Source organism: Pomacea canaliculata, linkage group LG14, assembly GCF_003073045.1.
Source record: "Pomacea canaliculata isolate SZHN2017 linkage group LG14, ASM307304v1, whole genome shotgun sequence".
Lineage (NCBI taxonomy): Eukaryota > Metazoa > Mollusca > Gastropoda > Architaenioglossa > Ampullariidae > Pomacea > Pomacea canaliculata.
In genome coordinates this window covers 19,271,480-19,292,551 of record NC_037603.1, presented here as the reverse complement: position 1 = coordinate 19,292,551, position 21,072 = coordinate 19,271,480, and the positions used below count along the sequence as shown (strand labels likewise).

The window sequence follows — 21,072 nt, the reverse complement described above, 5'->3', positions numbered from 1 at the left end:
GAAAAGTAACTCATATGACCATATTTAAAAGCATCAATAACAGTACTTAGTAAACTCACGGTGGCAAACATTCCGGATATTGATAAAAATAAAAGATAAAAATTAAAAAAACAGTCGCCAAACCGATCCCATGTGAATACATGACAAAGGGGTAAAGACCGACTGAGCTGATAAGGTGTTAATGACTGAGATATCCTAGAGCCAGGTCATGCCAGGTGAGGCCACCTTGCAGTGCATGCAGCACGAAGTAGGTGTGTCACGTGATCAGATTTGAGCTTACGCAAGAGAATGATGGGAGAGTGGTTTGGGGCTCTTTGAAGATTGTCGAGCAGGTTTTGTTGAAGTGCAGGACAGGAAGACGGCGAATAGCAAAGTCCAGAAACTGGACATAATGGCAAATAAGACTTGACTCGAGAACAAAGACCTCTGGGACCCAGTGGTTGAGCAGGTGTGGATGTCGAACATTTAATTATTACAGAGTTCGTCTTCTCAGGAAGGAGCTGAGCCATTTCATGATAGTAACGGATAGACCAAAGGTCACATGGAGTCGCTGGAACATGTCGGGGTGATTAGAATCCAAGGCAGATTAATGATAAAGCAATGGCAACACTGAAATCCCAATCACAAGACATCAGCAAGTACTCACCACTTAGCAGAAAGCAGATTACAATCACTTCAACAGCTTTTTATCTGTTAAGTAGTGGTGTAGCTTTCTCAAGTGTTTTGGATAACAAAAGGAGGATTGCAACAGGGCAAACCTTTGTTTTTGTACTTCTTTACTATCAGAGTAAAAATGGGATGGTCGAAAAGGAGAGAGTACCGTGACAGTTAATAAAGAATGGTTGATAAACGGTGAAATGAGTGGAATCAGAAGATCCGGACACTAATGTAAAAGGTCGGCAGGACCCGGATCAAGGGAAACCGGATTTCACTCACACAGGAAACAATATAAGAACTACAAGAACTCATTACACTGGACAATTAGTTGTTGGTTCGAAGCAGAACATTAAATAAAAAGAAACTTTTGTATGCCTACTGACTAAATTATTTTGAAATCATGCAACTTACATTATTGCAGAAAGTCGTTGTAAAGTTATTGAATATTTCAGATGATGAATTACTCATGTCCTCCTCATACTCCCAAGACGTGACATGGACGCTCATGTTGGCCGTTGTCAGAAAGGCTGCCGATGCCCCTGGTGTACTTTCTACAACAAACAGGAGCCAGAACTCCGAGTTAACGAAATTCATAAAAAGTAATACATAAGTTTCAATACGTCAGATCATTTATCCAACCACTTATAAATACAATGATAACAACGGCGATGATTCTGCTGTCGATGGCGACGAGGATGACGATGATAACGACGAAGATTACGACAATGACGGCAATGATTGATGACGATTATTGACAACAGTTTTTCATTAAATAATATCTTTAAATAGCAATAAATACTTTAAAGATTCCGATGTTACTGCTCTCGAAAAAAAATTTTTAATTTACCGGTCGTTGCTACTTCTGAAAGTAAACTTAAAATTAATTTATTAAAATATGATGTCTCATCAATTGATCAATCATTTTTGCTCTTTATTTTCCTTTGTCTGTTCACAGCCAGTGCTTAAACTCTAAGGTTTGCACATAAAACCAAAAAATTAAACCCATGCTTACCTTTCGACGAGTCTTCTGAAAAAGAGAAAGGCGGAATCGGTTAAAAACTGACATAATTAATCACTAAATTATTTAATTTTTCTTTCATCTCATTTTTTGTGTCTATGTTTCTTAAAAAAATTACTGAAGTTTCTTTTTATGCGATGAAAGTCGTTAAAATAAGTTTTAGTTTATTTTTTCCTTTATTTACTGATAAATATTTCGGTATAGTAACAAAACAGAAGTCAAAACAGTATAGCTCACCATTTTTGAACACTGTTAAGACGAGTGCCGCAGCTACTGCACCAGCAATGGCAGCAATGACTAGAATAACGACAATAATGATGATGCAGCGACGACGGTGTTAGATGACGGCTTGGGTTCGTCCTCGAGTTCATACGGGCGGCTCTTGCCCCGTGGAAACTCTTTGGCTGTTCTCGGCGGCTCCTCCCTCCTTTCATCGATGGAGTGGTAGAAGTGGTAGGGAATATCGTTTGCCGTGTTTTTCTTGCCCAACTCGTCAAAGCCGTTAGTGTAAAGAGGATTAACTCTGCGCAAGTCTTCTGGTTCAAAGGTCGGGTTATCGAAATCCAACGGCTCAAGAGGGGCAGACGAGTTCGACTTAAGCTTGAAGTAATCGTTGGAACCCTGGTTAGATAGACAGAGTAGATGAATAGATGATATTCAGTTATGCAATCGTCCAGAATTCTATAACAACAAATCGTCGTGAGAGGGTTAGGGAGCAATAGATGACGAAGAATGAAAGCCTTAGACTGCCAGAACACAGGTGTTTGAGGAAATACTCATTTGTCGTGAGTCAAAGCCAAGACTTTGTCGCCATGAGTACAAGGAGGAAAAGGTTTGTCATGCATAACAGCAAAGGTTTCGTCATTACAGGTGTACAACAGGTGACACTTCGTCTTCAAGGTAGATGGACAACTTTGCTCGATTTTGTGAAAGAAAATCCTAGTTGAAATGTAGTGAAAGTTGTCAGAAAGGCACGGGGTTGAAACGGTATGCAAATGAAGTAGAGTATAAAAATACAAATAGGTGCATGGATGTGGTTAGTACAAAGGACTACACAAGCACAAACGCTCATGCGGACACATAAATCACACCACCAAGCACACAAGCTTTACGCTAAGATACTCTTGTTGCCCAGACTAAGGCGCAGTTAGTTCCCAAGAAAGTATTTCCACAACAACTTGTTGGATAAAAGATTTGATTCAGAAACTTACAGTGACATTCCAAGTGCTACTGTGGTAGCAAATTCTCTCCGTTGAATAAAAGAAACAAAACATAAATCTCAGCTGAATATTGTTATCCAGCTCTGTGTACAACATGTGTGATGAGGACTGGACAATTGGATTGCAATTTGTTATCGTGTTGTTCATGACCTCACTCCAGTCTGTCTGAGCTTGTGTTGCCATATCAGCCTGGGTAGATCAGTTTGCTCTGGTCAGGTCGGTTTTCTCACTGTATCAGAGGGGAGAGGTTTGGTAGTCCCCTATTCCCTATCTCTAGTTTTATTACCTGGAATGTTCTGCTTCTGTCTCTCCATACAATGGAGATGTTACATGCTTTCTGGTCTGGACTTGAAGCCTTTTTCGAAAATACTGTAGTCGGTCTGCCCTAACTGTTCTTTTTCCCTCTTACATTTGTATCTGCCTTCCTTCATGTTCCTAGCAATGTTCACTTTACATGTGTGTGTCATTGTGTTACCCATCTGTCACAGGGTGACATTACCGGCCCTCTATGTTTTATAAAGAGTATTGTGCTTGCCTCCATGTGGGGAAATATCCTTTATAAATCCCATTATTGGTATTATAATTTATATTTCAGGTCAAAGATCACTGTGCTTATCTGGTGGAGGTGACAGTCTTAATATTTTGTTGATGACAGTCTTAATATTTTTAGTACAGAAATTGCTGCACCTACAACACTTGACCTACAAACAGGCAGAGAAACGCAGATAGGAGAGCAAGAAGCAGGTAAACAGATGTGTGAACAAACAGACAGAAAAACAGGGCAGGCAGCAGACACACAGGCGGACATAACAGCGAGGTATGCAGACATGTCAAACAGCATTAGCATTAATAATATTAATAAAATAATAATAGTAATATGTTATGCAAATTTCACCATGTGAAGAAGGAGCTTGATGCGCCGAACGACGAAAAAGTCTACAACCGATGGTCAACCATGAAAAGAAATTACCTTAAAATACATTTTTATTTAGCTGAACGTCGGATATCAAGTAAAATGGAATTGTCCTGGACTTTTAATATAATGATAATTTTCAAGTTGGACGCAAAACTCTGGCAATAGTCTTTGTACTTACAGTGGAGCGAGGGAAAGCAAACTCTTTGCCATTGTAATCGTCGAATTTCTTGACCCATGAAGGCACGAGGGACGATGGCTGCTTCCTGGAGTCCATTTCCAAAGTCACGAGTTGGTGGTCCACACAATTATCAGTCACGCTCGCCCAAACACCAAAGGAAAAAAGAAGGAAAGAGATCACGCACGAAGACGAAAAGTTTCCTGCACCCGGGACTCGTGCAAGGCGGGTGGATGGCGGGTGGATGGCGGGTGGCGCGGGGCTCGTTGTACGAGGAAGCCAAGAGCTCTCTGCTGGCTGGCGACAGGACCTGTACCCGGGTAACGGCGTGTCTCGAGTGACGGCGGGTGGGTCGATGTCTTATAGGGCCTCGTGTACAGGGCAGTTGGCGGGTCTGAGGCGGTGAGGGGACTAACGGTGGTCATGAGCTTGGTGACAGCTTTTAAACCGTCTATCTTTAGATACCCTGGGGAGTGACGTATGTCTGTGCATGACTTTGCGTGTGTGTGACTATGAGTGTGTGTGTGTCTGTGCATGACTCTGTGTGTGTGTGTGTGACTATGAGTGTTTGTGTGTGTGTGTGTGTGTGTGTGTGAGAGACTATGAGTGTGTGTGTGTGTGTGTAAATTGATAGAAACTTGTTTATGTGTACTTTAAATGATTTTTCAAGTGTGTGTGAGTGCACGTGCGTAAACAGTTAAACATCATTTTGTTCCACAGTTAACCCTACGTGTGATGACAGACACACGAAACCACAGACCTCCGAGCCACTTGTCATACAAACATCAGACAGCACGATAATTAAGGCTCGAGCTAATGAGAAAATCCCGCGTTCATCTCATCAATTTTTAGGATGATAGCCAACAGGTGGAAGCAAGTATTTAATAACATCACTACCTGGGAACATCAAATATTTGTAATTTGTAATTTTATCTTAATGCGTAGAATACATTAATCACTTTTGGAGGAAGGCAACATCCAGACATTATTTACATACATGACAGCTAAGTTCATCAATCCATTTATATATTGAATTGAAAAAATAGATGTGCAGTTCAAAATCTGTTCTAAAAATTAAAAAAAATTATGTCATTAATATTTAACGGTGTGTGTGGCTTTTTAGTCATCCGCAGCTTTTCAAAAATGGTTAAACTTCAGTGTAAACATTTATTGCAAACAGTTTGGGATAGCGTGAAAGGAAATGTTTTAGCATACTGAGCGAGACAGAGAGCGGAGTACAAATGGGATTAAAAAAAGATAAATTGCAATCATATATCTTCCTGAACGATAAACAAAAGCATGGCGAACAGTCAGCGGCCCAACAGGATGCGAGAATAAATCAGGGAGATGAGATCGAGGTTTATAGACCTGTTGACAACATGAAGCTGTATAACCGTTTGTTTGTTAAGGAGTGGCTGATAGGCTGGTCCTAGGGGGAAAGTTTAAAAGGACAAAGACCTGAGATATTTGTTACACACAGCAGGTAAGAACTGTGTCACAATTGTGTGTAATGATTGCAACGAGATGATCAGTTAAAAAAGTGGATGACTCTTTTTTCATCGTTCGAAAAATTTTTTTTACAAAGCAAAACAATGCAGACTGAAATAGTTAAAGTCAATATGCACCGAGAAAAATCAAAATCAAAATCAAAATCAAAACAGACTTTATTGTATATAGTAAATAGTATACCTACTGGTATTGAGAGTGTGTATTAGAAAGACAAAAACCTGAACATACAAGGGAAAGAGTAGGATAGATCAAAAGAGGAATAAAGCAAGTTCATACAATATTGAGAAGCATCTGTATTGGCTTTCGATGTCCTAGCTAAATATCAATACTTAAAACTGACTGAAAACCTCCTTCTGGTTACAAATCAGTGATAGGTACTTGGGGTATCAGTTTCTGTAAACAGCGAAGGTAGAAAGTTTTTTTTTCTTCCATTCTTTTTACATTAGACACAGTGAACCACTTTTTACCATCCAATCGCCTGACAGTCATCAGGACGTGTAAATCACCTTGCTTCCTTATTGTAATGGGGTTTGATGCTTTTTATGACAGCTCTGAAAGATTTCAGGCTACATGACAGGGTAATTTTCATGAATTTACGACTGTGGCATTTTAGTTTTACTAAGAACGACTTCCTAGTCAGCAAAGAGGACTGACTACCCAGTGAGGTGACGAAAGCCTTTTCAGTGTCATTTGCTGCTCTCGTGGTAATTGTCATTGCATATAGTCACGTACATAGATAATATGTCTTTGAGGTTTACATGTGTCCTCTTTATGCATCGTTCTTAAGGGCGTTTAAAAGATTTTTTCCCGCAGGTGAAAATGTACTGGTAGCTTTAAACTAATTTACGACATCCTGACACCGAGAAACAACCGCAGGACATTGTTTGAGAAGCGAGGGCGTTGCCCATTGTGGGAGACAAGTTCGTGCAAGGCCATTGAAAGCGAGAAAGAAAAGAGGATTGTTCTTTTATTTCCCCCCTCGACTGGGTGTTGCTCTTCACACATACAGCAAGTGCATAGTAACGATCATGGGGAATTCTTGTAGGTAGTATTTGCTGAACTCAAAAACAACTAGGGTGGATGTTGAGTATGTGGACTGAAACAATGGTGATGCTGAGCATTCGGACATTTGTATACACCTTGAGTGAGTCTGCGCGAATCTTATAGTCATTTGCTGGGAGGAGAAGGCTATTTTCAATAAGAAAATGAATTTTTGTAGACTGATGTGAATAAAGAAATTCGGAAGATAGCATGATAAAAAACATTTTTTCCTCTTCCTTCGATCGGTCTCGATGTTGTCCTATTAACCGCAATCAACTGTATACTGCTCAGCCCTTGTTTTGTTTTATGTTGAATGTTTTTCATGCATTGCAAAGAACAAACGAACAAAGAAACAAGCAAGCAAACAACGAACAAACAAACAAGCAAACAAACAAACAAGCAAGCAGAACAAACAAACAAGCAAGCAAGGAAGCAAACAAACAAACAAAAACAAAAACTAACCCAAAATGCAGGAGCTCTTTGTCTGGATTATAATGGTTACAGTGCAACTGTGAATTGCTTGTCTGAGCTACTTTGTGTTATCAGCATGGGGCAATAAAAGGAGCGGGTGGCTTGTAACCGGGATTCGATCAGCTCGTGCGCCAACGGACGCAGAAGGTCGCACGTGTGACTTCCTGGTGTGTGAGCAGCTTGCTGTTTGTTTTACAGGGAATCAACAGCTAATGTGAACATGTTCTCCTGACAGCTAGCACTTAAAGGACATGAGCCATGAGCTAGCTGGTGTTGATTAAAGGCCTACAAGAGCGAAATATTTTTAATGACTGGGATGAACTCTGTAATATTATTTCCTCATCTCTGAAGTAAATAATTTTCTTCTCTTATTCCCTTTTGTTAACGATTGGGGTAAGGGTGTGTGGCTTTAAAAACAGGGAAGAAGGAAACAAATAACTGTGATCTCCGGGATGTACATTGAGTGATTAGGTTATCAGATAAACAGCTAATGAGAAAACAATGGTTACACGTTTTTAACCGCCACTTCCTGTATGTAGCCTCACATGCGAAATATTATTGCCACCTTTTTCATCAGAACCAATCAGCGATTAGTATTGGCTTTACTTTCTACACCTTAAAAATTTTATCCCTTTCCTGCTACCGTAAATGTTTTTATATCCGAGGATATTCCTATCGCCAAGGTTTGTTTTCCTGTTGTCGACCCTGGTGAAGAAGTAAATGTCTGTGTTTTGGGTACGGGGAAGTCATGGTTGTTGTTTAAAATCCTCTAAACCCGTTTAACTATAATAATTCTGACACTCGGTTGCAGTCTGTTGAAGCTGTAGTTAGTTAATAAAATTGTGACTTTCACCATTGTGCTGAGTGCGTGCAAATAAAGATCCTTGAATGTAATCAGGGGCAGCAAACAGGTTTGTTTTTCGACAAACCAGACATAGAACCAATTTTTGGGCTAGACTAGGTCTTTAAATGTCTGTTGGGGTTTATTTTGTTTAGATGACTGTTTAAAGCTCAGGTAATCTCATCTGTACCGTTACCTGTAGTCTTCCCAAACATCTGTGTTGCACACCTCAACCTGCTCAAGTTGGAGAAAAGACTGTTGCACTGAGCTCTACCCACTCTGTGTCCTCCCTACAGCTTTAAGTGGCCTGCCATTGCATTATGTTTACTGATGTTTGATGGTGGGTTGATTTTTAAAAAAGGTAGATAAGCTCCCTTATCTAGAAGTAGCCAGTCCATCAGAAGTGTGTGTTTTAAACTGTAAACTCATGTTGCACTTTTTCAAGAAGCAAAAGCAAAACAAAAATTTGTCTTGCTGTTCGCCAGCATATTGCACACTGGTGCATTAGGAGGATGCAACATGTTTCAGTTTGTATCAACCATGACAACATGGAAAGTTGTTTATTACATTATTGCTCACCTGTCACTCTGATGTAGGTTTTTTCTCATCTAGAATTCTCTGATGAAGCAATACAAAATGGACGAACTGGGATATCAATCCCATTTCTTTCTGTTTCTAGAATGTGTTTGTGAGCAGTTGATTGCAGTAGAAGCAACAAGAATGATGCTGGTATCTCAGAGATGAAACTAATAAAGATTTATTGCATTGATAGGCGTTGAAAAGACCCATAGAATGCAACATAATTTCAACATGTACACAATCTACAAAATTGTAAAAAGTGAAATATATAAATAAGAATCAACAACTAGAAAAAAGAAAAAAATGAGTTAGTAAGTCTTTGTCCACTTGGAGGCTTTTATGTGTTAGGGTGTTGATTGGTGTCCAGTTTAATAACAGACATCTTCTTTCAGTGCTCTGAAACAGAAACTAGCCACATCTAGGTTTTCATGTTTTTACTGGGTGGACCGCTGTCCCTGTTTCTTTTTAACAGTGATGTTGAGTAGGGTGGTTGTTGTGGATGAATGGTGTCTGGTACTGACCACAGTGGCCTGAGGATGACCGTCATCAGTAGCAGAAGTAGTCACATGATCTGTATTATAAGTATGAGCATCCAGTGTCCTGTTGGGCGTTGTTGGGACAGTAGTTTCTTATGGTGATGACACATTTAGGGCAGATAGGCTTGATGAAGCTGGCGATGTGTGTGTCGTATCTATCGCTGAAAGTGTAGATAAATCGGGAGAAGTGGTCTTGGTGGGTGTGGCTTCTGACGGAGCTGGCATTTATATGAGTGTGATGTTAGTGGTGTTTGAAGAACTGGGAATGATTGTAGGGAATGAGGGTGTGAAGTGAGACGTAGATGGTCACTGTGTGACGTCAGATATAGATTGTGAGGAAGTGACTGCAGACGTAGATGGCGAGGGCGTGACGTCAGACGTAGATTGCGAGGAAGTGACTGCAGACGTAGATGGCGAGGATGAGACGTCAGAAGTAGATTGTGTGGACGTGACTTCAGACGTAGATGGCGAGGATGTGACGTCAGAAGTAGATTGTGTGGAAGTGACTTCAGACGTAGATGGCGAGGACGTGACGTCAGAAGTAGATTGTGAGGAAGTGACTTCAGACGTAGATGGCGAGGAAGTGACATCAGACGTAGATGGCGAGGATGTGATGCCAGACGTAGATGGCGAGGACGTGACTTCAGACGTAGATGGCGAGGACGTGACGTCAGACGTAGATGGCGAGGACGTAACATTAGACGTAAATGGCGACGAAGTGACGTTGGAAGTAGGTGATGTCAATGTGGCGTTAAAATCTGAGGACGATGATGTGAGGTCGAAGGTCGTCAAAGTATTCCCTGTGCTATTCGAGGATTCGTTGGCAGAAAGTGTGGTGGACTCTGTCAGGATCGACGTCACTGTAGTCGTTGTGGCTGTTAAAGACTCGGCCACGGATGACGAAGTTTGGTCTTTTGCACGGAAACAAAAATCAAATTTACTAAATGAGTCTGAATGAAGACACGACTTTTATGATAAAGAAAAAAAACGAAAGAAAAACCTTAAAAGAAGAGAAAAAACTGAAAGCTTAAAAAAAGCTAAAAAAACGTAGAAAAAAACCCCCAAAACAATTCTTCATTAACTATATAAATGAACTAATCAATCAACAAATCTGTACTTAGTGCTGCCATCTGCTTTACATTTATCGCCTCATAGTCAAGTTTCAACAAGGAAAATGGATGTGGGTGGGCTGGAAGAAGCAGAGGGAGAAATAAATTTAATAATTAAAATTTGTTTCTTTTATATTGTGTCAACAAACATCACACCAGACTGATGTTAATCTTTTTACTCTTGACTAAATGAGAGATCATTTCAAAACAACTAAAGTTACATTCTCATGGCAATGGCGACCGCAACTGATGCTGGTGTCATGGTAAGGATGATAATGGTGGTGGTGGTGATAGTGATGATGGTGAACTTTTACCTCTGTTCAAAAGGATCAATGATACTATCATTGAGGTGATCGAGCAGCAGAGGATAATAAATCCAAGGCAGACGAAAGTCCCAAGAGTGCTCCTCTTCAATCCTCCAATCGAGTACCCGAATAGTGGTGGTGGTTGTCGTCTGCTCGAGGTGGATTGTTGTCGTGGGAGCGGTCATCAAACTGCAATCTCTTATCTCGCTCTTCGTACAACCTGTCCTGTAGTTGTGGCAATGAAAAATTAAAACAGTAAAATGAGTCTACACTCAAGCACCCTATATATATATAAACACATTTCATGGGAGTTCCTTACACCACAGATGAAATGCAACAACACCAAACCAGAACATAACAAAAATATCAGTAAAGAATCCATCGGGCCATGAATGTATTTATGATGACAGAATTCATATGAGGTGAGGTTAACTAAACTAGATTGCCAGAGTGGCTGATTACCAACTGCTGACCAACGGCTAATCTACCTGTTGATATCCTGTCAAGCAGTTAAGAATATTTAAGAAGAGCAATAACCAGTCTGACCAACAAAAATACTTTGACCTGAAGAACACCTTTAAAGCCTATGTAAAGGAGAGATACAATGAGTAGATAATCAGTGACCTAAACTCTGAATGTACTAATCCCAATTCTAAAACTTTCTTGCAGAAAGTGATAGCTCTTACAACAAATGTTTACAACTATCACAATAAAACAGCCCCCCAGACATGGTGTGATTATTTTAGAGATCTCCTAAATATAACACAGACATCACGTGATACAGACTTTGACAAAGAGGTTGAAAGCTTATTATTTGGTTATAATAATGGGAACTGTGAGAAATATTTACATTTTAGTGTAAGCTCAAATGTAGGAGAGGAAATTTCCCACTTGAAAATACTTGAAGCTATTTGTTGCCTAAAAAGCAGAGCAGACCCTGGACTTGATGGTTTTTCCTCTGACCTTTTTAAGATTGCAGATATCATCCTTGTGAGAATTCTCAACCTCTCTTAGATAAAATGTTTTTAAGTGGTACATAGCTCGAAAGTTGATCATAGGCAGTGATTTTTCCTCTACACAAGAAATGTGATAAGGGTGAAGTAAAATAAAACCTATTCTCTGTTTGGATCTGAGATCTGGGGATGGAAACAATTACAATGGTATATAGAAAGTTGAAATAAAACTTTGTAAATTAATTTAAATGTTGTTAGGGTGTTAAATGATATAGCTTTGGATTAATGTAGGTTTCCTCTTGTATCTGACTGATTTATAAGAATTATCCAATACTGGTGAAGATTACTAGCGTTACCTGAGTACAGGTACCCAAAACAATGTTACAACTGTTTATCACTTAATGGGATCACTCGTCACCAAGCCAGCAACAAACCTGAGTGTTTGATAGTCAAAGTGTAGAAGACCTGTACCACGCTAATATGTCCTAAATATACAGCCCTAGATGTATGTCATTTCATTATTTTATCATAAATTGCTCTTCTCCGAGGTTCACCTTTTGTGTGAATATATCTACTAATACATAAGAGAATGTCTGGAAATGAGAGCACAATGACAGTGTTCATATAATCGAGCAGTTTTAATTGTCATTATATTGTTTACTTTTAAGGTAAAGCCTCCTACACAAATGAAATGTTGATCTTGTACAGAATATAAACATACTTTTAAAATATATTTCTGCACACCTTACCTCCCTGTTACCAGATGAAGAGTTCTCACGTGTATGAGGATTCATGTTCATCTTCGTGGCTGTCTGGAGTCCTCCACAGAGTGAAAGATATCCACAGTGTACCCGGGAAGTTTCTCCCAGTATTTAAAATAGTCTTCGCACCCTTACTCATCTTTTTATGACATGCGCGCGCATTTTTTTTATTTTGGGAAGAAACAAAAACTCACTTATACAACTCATCGCTGTCAACATTCGAGGCAATAAATTAAAAGGCGAGAAACCCCTTCACCACATCGAACCATTGGTCCAAGGTGTTACCTCCTCTCCATCTGTCAAGGGTTATTTTTTGTCATTGTCTGCCAGTCACATGCATTTAAATGTTTTAAAGATTTTTTTTTTTTACATCTTCTCTGAGCTTAGTACAAAGTGGTATATGAATGAATAACTCTTCAATTTTCATAGAAACTCTAATATATACAGAAAAAGTTTACATGGAAGACTTGATGCTGATAGACAATAGAACTAGAGAGAAAGGATCAAATTAAACATAATACTGAATATTTGTAACTTCACCACCAAGACTTGCAGTCCAGTCAGTCTAATATAACTATAACTATTAAATTAGCAGTAGTGACTGACTCTTGACTGTCTAGAGTTAATGAAGTCTATCAATAGCTCATATTCTGATGGTTGGTCCCGCTAAGTCTCCCCCTGTCAAGGGGAGGCCGTCTATTTGTGAACAGCCACCTTGATAATGTACGAGCTCTGACGCGTAGTCGCCAAAAATACAGTGTGTCGCAACTGTTTTATGTTTTTATAACTTACATCAAGTTTGCCATTGTTCCGCTAAACGAGGTTTGAACAGCGAATGTTGTTTGCATTTGTTTAGAAATAGAAACTGTGTCCGTCAGCAGTTCTAGCCTGATTGCTTAATACGTTTTACAGGTAAACACACAAAAAACTGTTCTGAACGGGAAAAACAATCTCACGGAGAAACATATACAACATAAACAAAATGAATTTACACACGCACGCACACATACAAGCACACACACAAACACGTACGCACGCACACACACACTATACACCGCACACACACATACACCACATATTAAACACACACACACTTGTTGTTGTGTTTGAAAAGGGAAAGTGCTTCCACCTTAAGGCGATTTCGCACACACATACACCACACACCACATATATACCACACATACACCACACACACACACACACACACTGTACATACTACACACACCAGATACATACACAGAGAGATATACACACTGCACATCACAGACACGCCCACTGCTATGACGTGCTTTCTCTCTCTCTCTTTCAACTGACGTCACTCTTACATCTATTACGCAAATCGCACGACGTCATTCTCACGTTGATGTCATCAGTTTTGCTGGCCGACCTTTAGACTCCACAAGCCTTCTGCACGCATTGTTCACATGGAGTCACAGGGGTCACGTGACAGACGTTTCGAAACTAATGAAGGACGGGAGGACGACCACACCACAACCTTATCCCTTGCTGCAATCAGTTATAAACATTGTAATCTAGTTAACACGACACTAACACGTGACACACAGGAAGGTCGTTAAATAGCCATTATTTTCTTTTTATTTACAAGAATAAGAATCCTTAATATACAGTAAGACTTCTTGCTTTATTAAAAAAATCTTTATCAATTAATACCTTACAAATTAAACAACCAAATCAATCAATCTATTCATCCATCAATTAATAATTAAGTTTTGTCTCGGGTATTTCTCAGAAGTAACCGACATCTACTTGAACATCTTTTAACGAGCAAAAAACTAAAAAAATCGGAGTGACGGACTGTCCCTTCATCTCTGTGCGCATACGCACGAACGGCACACAAGCACGCACTCAAACGCATTACTTTTTCGTTTGCATTGTAAATCTTTCTTTTTGCTATATTCCATCTGTTCTGTTTTTTTTTTTTCTTCTATCAATCCATCGTAGACGCACGTAGAGGCACAAAGCCGCACTTTCAACATGTCAAGAGCAGGGAGCGCCTCCATATTCAGGTCGAGCAGGGCTTCTAGTACTTTATGACTTCTCTTATCTCCCGTCAAACGTTTGAGGAGAGGCTGACAGGCCAGGTGCAAGTTTTACTCTCGTCCGCGCAGCTACCTAACTCAGCAAAACACGTGACCTACTCGTCACAAGAAAGATTGACGAAACAATGCAAAAGTAAGCAAGAACGAGAGAAAGAAAGAACGAAATAAATAAATAAATAAATAAATAAATAAATAAATAAATCAAGTGTAAGAAGATGCGAAACGAAAAGGCAATATCACAATCTGTCTTAAAGAAAATTTCGTACACCTTTACACGAAAACGTTGCAGGAGCTGTCCTCGTGCAGGTGCCCAGGGTACGCAACTCCGTTCAGCGTGCACAAAGTTCTTGCTTGAGTGCTCTCCCCTGCTTAGCTATTAAGTCGTTTCTGTTGTGTTTAGTAGAAGATGAAAGAAATAAAAATGCTCCCGCTCTGTGAAAAACTTCAGAAGAGAGCGCAGGGCGTACATAAAGCTTGATAAAGCACAGAACTCACTTCGGAATTTAATTTGCAGATTAATCACACAAAGCAGAATAATTGAAACACTATTAGCAAATTAATATTTATTTTATACTTTTATAAATAGGTGCAGGAACATGAATTCAACATTAATTAAAAACAGAATACTTCAATTATTGACAAAATATATCTAGATAAGAAATTATAAACATTCACTGATATGTTTTAGAGCCAGTAAAAGTGAATGGCATATAATAATGTAAAAATTAGTTGTACTGGACGGCATTCAATGATAGGACGGTTAGTAAACAGAGCGCGAAGAAGAGAGTAAATAAAATGGCAAAAAGCACTTTTGATTATTTAAAAAAAATAAAGAAGGAACTGAAGATAGAAAGAATAGACGTTATAAAACATAACTTATGGACTTTGTATGTTTCGGTAACAACTATACCTAACTATTTTATGCGTGGATTTTTGTATAAAACATTAAACAATGGCTTAGATAATATTTATGCTATTGTGAAAAATAAAAATGTTACAATAACACGAGAACATGAAAAATAATTAAAGAATAAAATTATTTGTATCATAGAAGGTTGTGTATTTTTCTTTGATAGATTTTACGAATCACGTCCGATAATATGAGATACTGTGTAGAAAGTGGTTTTCTTTCCTTCCCCTTCCTTTTCTCTGTATCTATCTACCTTGGTAAGGTGGCGAGGTGGCATGTGATATCTCAGTCTTAGTAGATGAAGCAGAAGACAAAGATGCTTTAGCTGTTTTCTCTGCCGTGGACACATCTGTGCTGCTAGTGAACTGTGGGGATGGAGTAGAAGAAAAGAGAGAAGATGCAGCTGATGTTGAAGATTGACCAGACGTTACGACTCCACCAATGGTGGAAGCATCATTGGATGACGTTGTCCAGTTGGCTGCTGATGTTGTAGCCGTAGAGACTGAATTAGCAGGTGAAGATGTGTCCGCGGTTTGGCTGGTTGTGGAAACATCCGTGTTACTAACGTGGCTCGTCGATGTTGCATGGCGGTGGAATAAAAGGTAGATGAGGTCACCGATGATGGTGTCGTCAAGGAAGGTTGATCAGAGATTGTGTTTGCTGTCATGTCTTTGCCTCTGATGGAAGTATCAGCAGAGTCCGATGTCACCAAATGCTGTTGTGAATTCCGAAGATGGTATCGTCGTTGAAGGCTGGTCAGTAGTTGAATCGGTGTCAAAAGTTGATGACGAGACAGAGGTAGAAAAGGAAGACGTTTTTGTTGAGGTTGCAGCTGCCTTGATGTAGGTCGTGGCTGTAGATGCAGTTGTCGTCTCGGCGATGTCTGTGGTCCCAGCATCTGTGGTGGTGGTAGGTAGTGATGGAGTCACTGAGGTGCTGATGCTGTCGCTAATGGATGGCGCCCAGGAAGGATGAACTGTTGCTGCAGTCGAAGCTTCTTCAGACTTACTTAAGTCAGCTAAGACACACGTGCACACACCCGTCCCCACAAATATTTTATATATTTTTATACATACAGAAAAATTAACGCACATAAACTAAAATACTCTTTCTATTTGGAACAAAAATAATGCCATGAACGCCAGAAAAATTTTGTGTTGCTCTTAAATATCTTACTGAAAAGAGATAATATTTATAACGACATTTGTGTTATATACAATGTTGGGTTTTCTACAAAACTTTACAGACTAATAAAGAGAATAAGGATATTACTGTAGAACGATAAAGTTAAAACCTTAAAATGAAGGAAGGACAAGAGAAAGTGTTATCTATTGCCCGCTAAAGAATAAAGACTGACAGCTTTAGTAATTTTTGAGGTAACAAAATATACTTTCTATTCCGTATTTATTTATATGAATATCTAATGATTGACAAAAACACTTGTATTACTGAGTTTGTCGCCGTAACTCTTGTCATTGTCACACTATTTAATTTGGTAGTTGTGTCACAGAACTTCATTACTGATGCGACTAACCTTTTGTAGTTGACTCAGTTGTCAGTGGTATTGGTGGTGGCGGATTTGTAGACGGTGTGGTGCGGATTTGGTAGAGTGTGTGTGGTGGCGGATTTGGTAGAAGTGTCGGTGGCGGATTTGGTAGAGTGTCGGTGGCGGCGGATTTGGTAGAGGTGTCGGTAGAGGCGGATTTGGTAGAGGTGTTGGTGGCGGCGGATTTGGTAGAGGTGTCGGTGGCGGCGGATTTGGTAGAGGTGTCGGTGGCGGATTTGGTAGAGGTGTCGGTGGCGGATTTGGTAGAGTGTGTGGCGGCGGATTTGGTAGAGGTGTCGGTGGCGGCGGATTTGGTAGAGGTGTCGGTGGCGGCGGATTTGGTAGAAGGTGTCGGTGGCGGATTTGGTAGAGGTGTCGGTGGCGGATTTGGTAGAGTGTGTCGGTGGCGGCGGATTTGGTAGAGGTGTCGGTGGCGGCGGATTTGGTAGAGGTGTCGGTGGCGGCGGATTTGGTAGAGGTGTCGGTGGCGGCGGATTTGGTAGAGGTGTCGGTGGCGGCGGATTTGGTAGAGGTGTCGGTGGCGGCGGATTTGGTAGAGGTGTCGGTGGCGGATTTGGTAGAGTGTCGGTGGCGGCGGATTTGGTAGAGGTGTCGGTGGCGGCGGATTTGGTAGAGGTGTCGGTGGCGGCGGATTTGGTAGAGGTGTCGGTGGCGGATTTGGTAGAGGTGTCGCGGCGGATTTGGTAGAGGTGTCGGTGGCGGCGGATTTGGTAGAGGTGTGTGGCGGCGGGGTGGTGCGGCGGATTTGGTAGAGTGTGTGCGGCGGAATTTGGTAGTGTGGCGGATTGTGTGGTAGTCAGTTGGTGGGTGGATCGTGATGAGTGTGGTAGAGGTGTGGGTGGGGCGGATGGTGTGGTAGAGTGTTCAGTGGGGGTGGGCGTGGTAGAGGTATTGGTGATGGATGGGAAAGTGAGAGCTTTTGCAGGCGTAGTTGAGCTGGTTGTGGCGGAGGTGGCGGGCTTTATAGAGATAGTGGCGGCATGGTAGATGTAGTGGTGGTGGTCGCGTCGATGGCGGTGATGTCAGTCGCTGTGGTTGTGGTCGTCGCGGTTGTACCAGATGACTGCGGCGCATCAGAAGTGGCGGCGTTGCAGCAGCCGTTAGTACGTCCGACAAGTTTGTGCTGGTATTCGTTTGTGACTGAGCTGTTGTACAAGACAGTAAAATACAGTCACACTACTACTTCACAGCTAGCTAGTGGTCACATATACCTTGTGTCTACAGCTATTGGTAACATACATCTTGTGTATAGAGCTATCGGTCACACATATCTTGCACTACTGCATGCTCTGGAATACTTTTATAACAAAGGTTGTACATAGAAGTGTGAAGGTAGCCATGTTTTAATATCAGGTATCGGACAGGTGTGTCTCATTGCCCTTCACAACTCTCTCTGTCCACAGTCGTAGGAGGCCAGCGCCTGTGAACAGTCTGTGACTACCCCAACATGCTGATGGTTGCCTCCAGTATTTAACTCTAAAAATTCTTGAACAGAATCCTGGCTAGATACAATACTATATCTGACATTTCACAGTGTGGACATCTTGGCCTTCCAGGTGGCCAATGGCCTGTTGCTCAGATGCTGCTAAAGAAGATCAATGGAAGAAAACCTGTACTAGCTTACTCCACCACCGTGGGACCTACAGTTCTTCATACTTCCTCGCTCATTCCAGAATTAACAATTGCATGCTGTTAGTATTTATTAAGTCTGTATTAAGTATATTGTTAATGAGGAATTGTTAACATTTCAGTCACACATTAACAAAAATCATTTAGATAGTCCTAGAAGGGTAATTAAAGTATTAGTACCTGAAGCATGTTGTCCCGACGTACCACTGGAGTGAGACACAACACCCCCGGCGATAGCACCAGCCACACCAGCAGCAACAAGAACAACGACCGCGACTGCGATGACACGTCTGAGGGTGCACGTGACCGCGGCTTTGACTGCCACCAGCTCCTCGCTGTTCTTGGGGACGGTCATCGCCGCGGATGACTGACCTTGTTCTGCGTGCGCAGCAGCATCCATCTTGCGCAGACTTCCGGTCAAGGGAGAAAATCCCGCTCGAAGCAGGTATTTTAGTATAGAGTCCACACAGCTCTTAGTCAGTCCCACCTGGTGCAGAGAGCGGTAATGGATGGAGTGGCATCGGATGTCCCTGTTTCGATCCCACACAACAATTGTGGCAGAGTGGGGTCCGTCTGTCAACCTTGACACTCACAGTCTTCTATCTTTGTTATGAAATGTTTGTCGATCATCGAGCATTATCGCAAAGGACAGGATGTCGGGGACGTCATGTGAATTAATATTTCTAGTTATCTAACTCTTTACTTCTGACTGCCTGTGTGTTTGTGTGTTCGTGAGTGAGAGCTTACCTGTGTGTATGAGTATGTTTGTACCTTTGTGTTTTTTAGTCGTCAATGTCGTCATCATTGTCATCAATTACATCAAGATCACTAAATTTTGTTTAAAAAAAACTCTTTGTATACATCCTTTTGAGAAAACACAAGACCTGAGTGATGGAGAAGTCGGTGGAAGTACATCTTGGTAGCAATCGGGATGGATTGATTGATTAACTGATTGATTAAAGAGTGATAATTGGTGTTTTATGCCGAACCAGCAACTAAAGCAACACCATACAGGTTGATCAAAAGATTTTTTAACTGACTGACTAATTGGTGGATTCACTGGGTTTAATAATGTCATGTTACAGAGTGGCAGAAAAGTGAAAGAAAGAGATAGAAAGACGAACACAGTTTCATGTGCAGCAAATCTCTGAAGCTGTTTGTTATCAGAAAAAAGAGTGGTTTGAAGAACACTATGATGTCAGAGATGACAGCGATAATGTGTGTCTCTAATATAAACAAAACTAGGGGGTATCCAAATATTTACCCTCTCAAAGTTTTCTTCTGAAATATTTGAGGTTGAGTTTTGTTGCTCTTTGGTGATATCGCTCTCTCTCTCTCTCTCTCTCTCTCTCTCTCTCTCTCTCTCTCTCTCGTTGATACGAACTACAGAAAGAGGCTACAGTTTGATTTTTTTTCTATCTCTACAGAAAGGTACAGTAAGAAACAAAAAACAAAAAAAAAAACAAAAAAAAAAAAAAAAAAACAATCACAGGCAGAAAGGAAAATGGAGAAATTAATAAAAGTAAGAAGACGAGAATATTTTTCTAAAGAGAAAATACACCCAGACAGGAAAGAAGAAAAAATGTGATCAACCGATCGAAAAATATAAATAATATAATATAAATATTGAAACAAATGAAAGAATTAGAAACTGCATCATTGACATGCCACCATGATCAAAGTCCAGTTAAAATCAAGGCACGATCAATTTTTAATTGTCAGAAAGAAGAGTCAACAACATGTTGCAAACATGAGAAAACATTTTAATATGTCCTGTTCGTGTAGGCGTATTCACACACACATTCACACACACACACACACACACACACACACACACACACACACACACACACACACACACACACTCACACTCACTCACACACACTCACACACACACACACACACACACACACACACACACACACACACACACACACACACACACACACAATGTACAAAGAGCACACGCCTGACTACAGAGTATAACAACAATGTGGGATCCATTGCACTTCCGTCATGTGTGTAGCTGTGAGGATGGCGGCTACCAAACTGCTTTACAATCCCTGACCATTACCCTCCCTCTTGTCTTTGATTTCAGCTTTTGGCTGTCATGCATTTGATTTCACGAATGTAGAATGTCATTTTAAAGATAACTATTTTATAACAACACACACACACATTTGAATTTATTTTTCAGCAGTAGGGAATGGGAGTCTCTAACAAACACGTTCCTGAAAAAATCCTACCAAAGAAATATTGAAAAGGATTCAACCTTAATCGCCAATCAGTCAAATAAACAACATTCCTAACATTTTGCCATTTCAAATAAAAGTAAGGTGTGTAGAGAACCTGAATTAATAGTTTTTTAAATGACTGTTAAACGGCCATTTTCCACCAAGTTACAGAAAGCATTGGGATTTAGGATGCTGTCGCAGACATCGTCTTTTTCTTTGTATATAAACATGGTTCCTAGAGGCATGACATGATGTAGCTGTGGCCTTCATTGCAGTCCTGGTAATTGCCGCAGTTGCTAGGATACGTGTCCACTGCAGGTAGATAGTGTCGACCTGTCCTCGGACACTTGAAAGGAAACGCGGACACCTGTAAAAAAACGGAATTTTAATTGAAAATCTTATTTTATGTTTCTTATTTTCAATTGGATCTTATTCCTAGCTGGATGTTTTGTGGTGAGTGTATCTTGGACGTATGCAGCCTTGGGGTGGGAATGAGGTATTTGTTCACAGTTATACTATGACAATCTCTTTGTCAAGCTCACTAAACTTGCTTTCATTGGCTGAAAAATATATCAACAATT

At 40.5% G+C, this 21,072-nt stretch overlaps 2 protein-coding genes and 1 long non-coding RNA gene across 3 annotated transcripts; all 3 read right to left on the bottom strand.

The window, feature by feature from the left end:
* Nucleotides 1–1,074: 1,074 nt before the first annotated feature.
* Nucleotides 1,075–4,415, bottom strand: LOC112554906. The gene is made up of 4 exons (XR_003097338.1): nt 3,990–4,415; nt 1,913–2,296; nt 1,670–1,684; nt 1,075–1,208 (listed from the first exon to the last, which is right to left on the bottom strand). It is a non-coding gene; the product is annotated as an uncharacterized LOC112554906 (long non-coding RNA).
* Nucleotides 4,416–8,918: 4,503 nt separating this feature from the next.
* Nucleotides 8,919–10,785, bottom strand: LOC112554898 (cell wall protein DAN4-like). Its single transcript, XM_025222975.1, has 2 exons — nt 10,387–10,785; nt 8,919–9,874 (listed from the first exon to the last, which is right to left on the bottom strand). The coding sequence occupies exons 1-2, from the start codon at nt 10,415–10,417 to the stop codon at nt 9,270–9,272; spliced, it is 636 nt and encodes a 211-aa protein (XP_025078760.1). The 5' UTR covers nt 10,418–10,785; the 3' UTR covers nt 8,919–9,269.
* A 6,686-nt stretch (nt 10,786–17,471) lies between these two features.
* Nucleotides 17,472–18,940, bottom strand: LOC112554901. The gene is made up of 2 exons (XM_025222980.1): nt 18,438–18,940; nt 17,472–17,773 (listed from the first exon to the last, which is right to left on the bottom strand). The coding sequence occupies exons 1-2, from the start codon at nt 18,655–18,657 to the stop codon at nt 17,493–17,495; spliced, it is 501 nt and encodes a 166-aa protein (XP_025078765.1). The 5' UTR covers nt 18,658–18,940; the 3' UTR covers nt 17,472–17,492.
* Between the last annotated feature and the right edge of the window lie 2,132 nt (nt 18,941–21,072).

What these genes read in the sequence shown, in the direction of transcription:
- LOC112554898 (XM_025222975.1), bottom strand. Translation starts at nt 10,417, where the DNA reads ATGATAGTATCATTGATCCTTTTGAACAGAG. An exon ending in ATTGATCCTTTTGAACAGAG is followed by an intron (nt 9,875 to 10,386) that starts GTAAAAGTTCAC and finishes TCCGTGCAAAAG; the next exon opens with ACCAAACTTCGTCATCCGTG.
- LOC112554901 (XM_025222980.1), bottom strand. Translation starts at nt 18,657, where the DNA reads ATGGATGCTGCTGCGCACGCAGAACAAGGTCAGTCATCCGCGGCGATG. An exon ending in GTCGGGACAACATGCTTCAG is followed by an intron (nt 17,774 to 18,437) that starts GTACTAATACTT and finishes CTTGTACAACAG; the next exon opens with CTCAGTCACAAACGAATACC.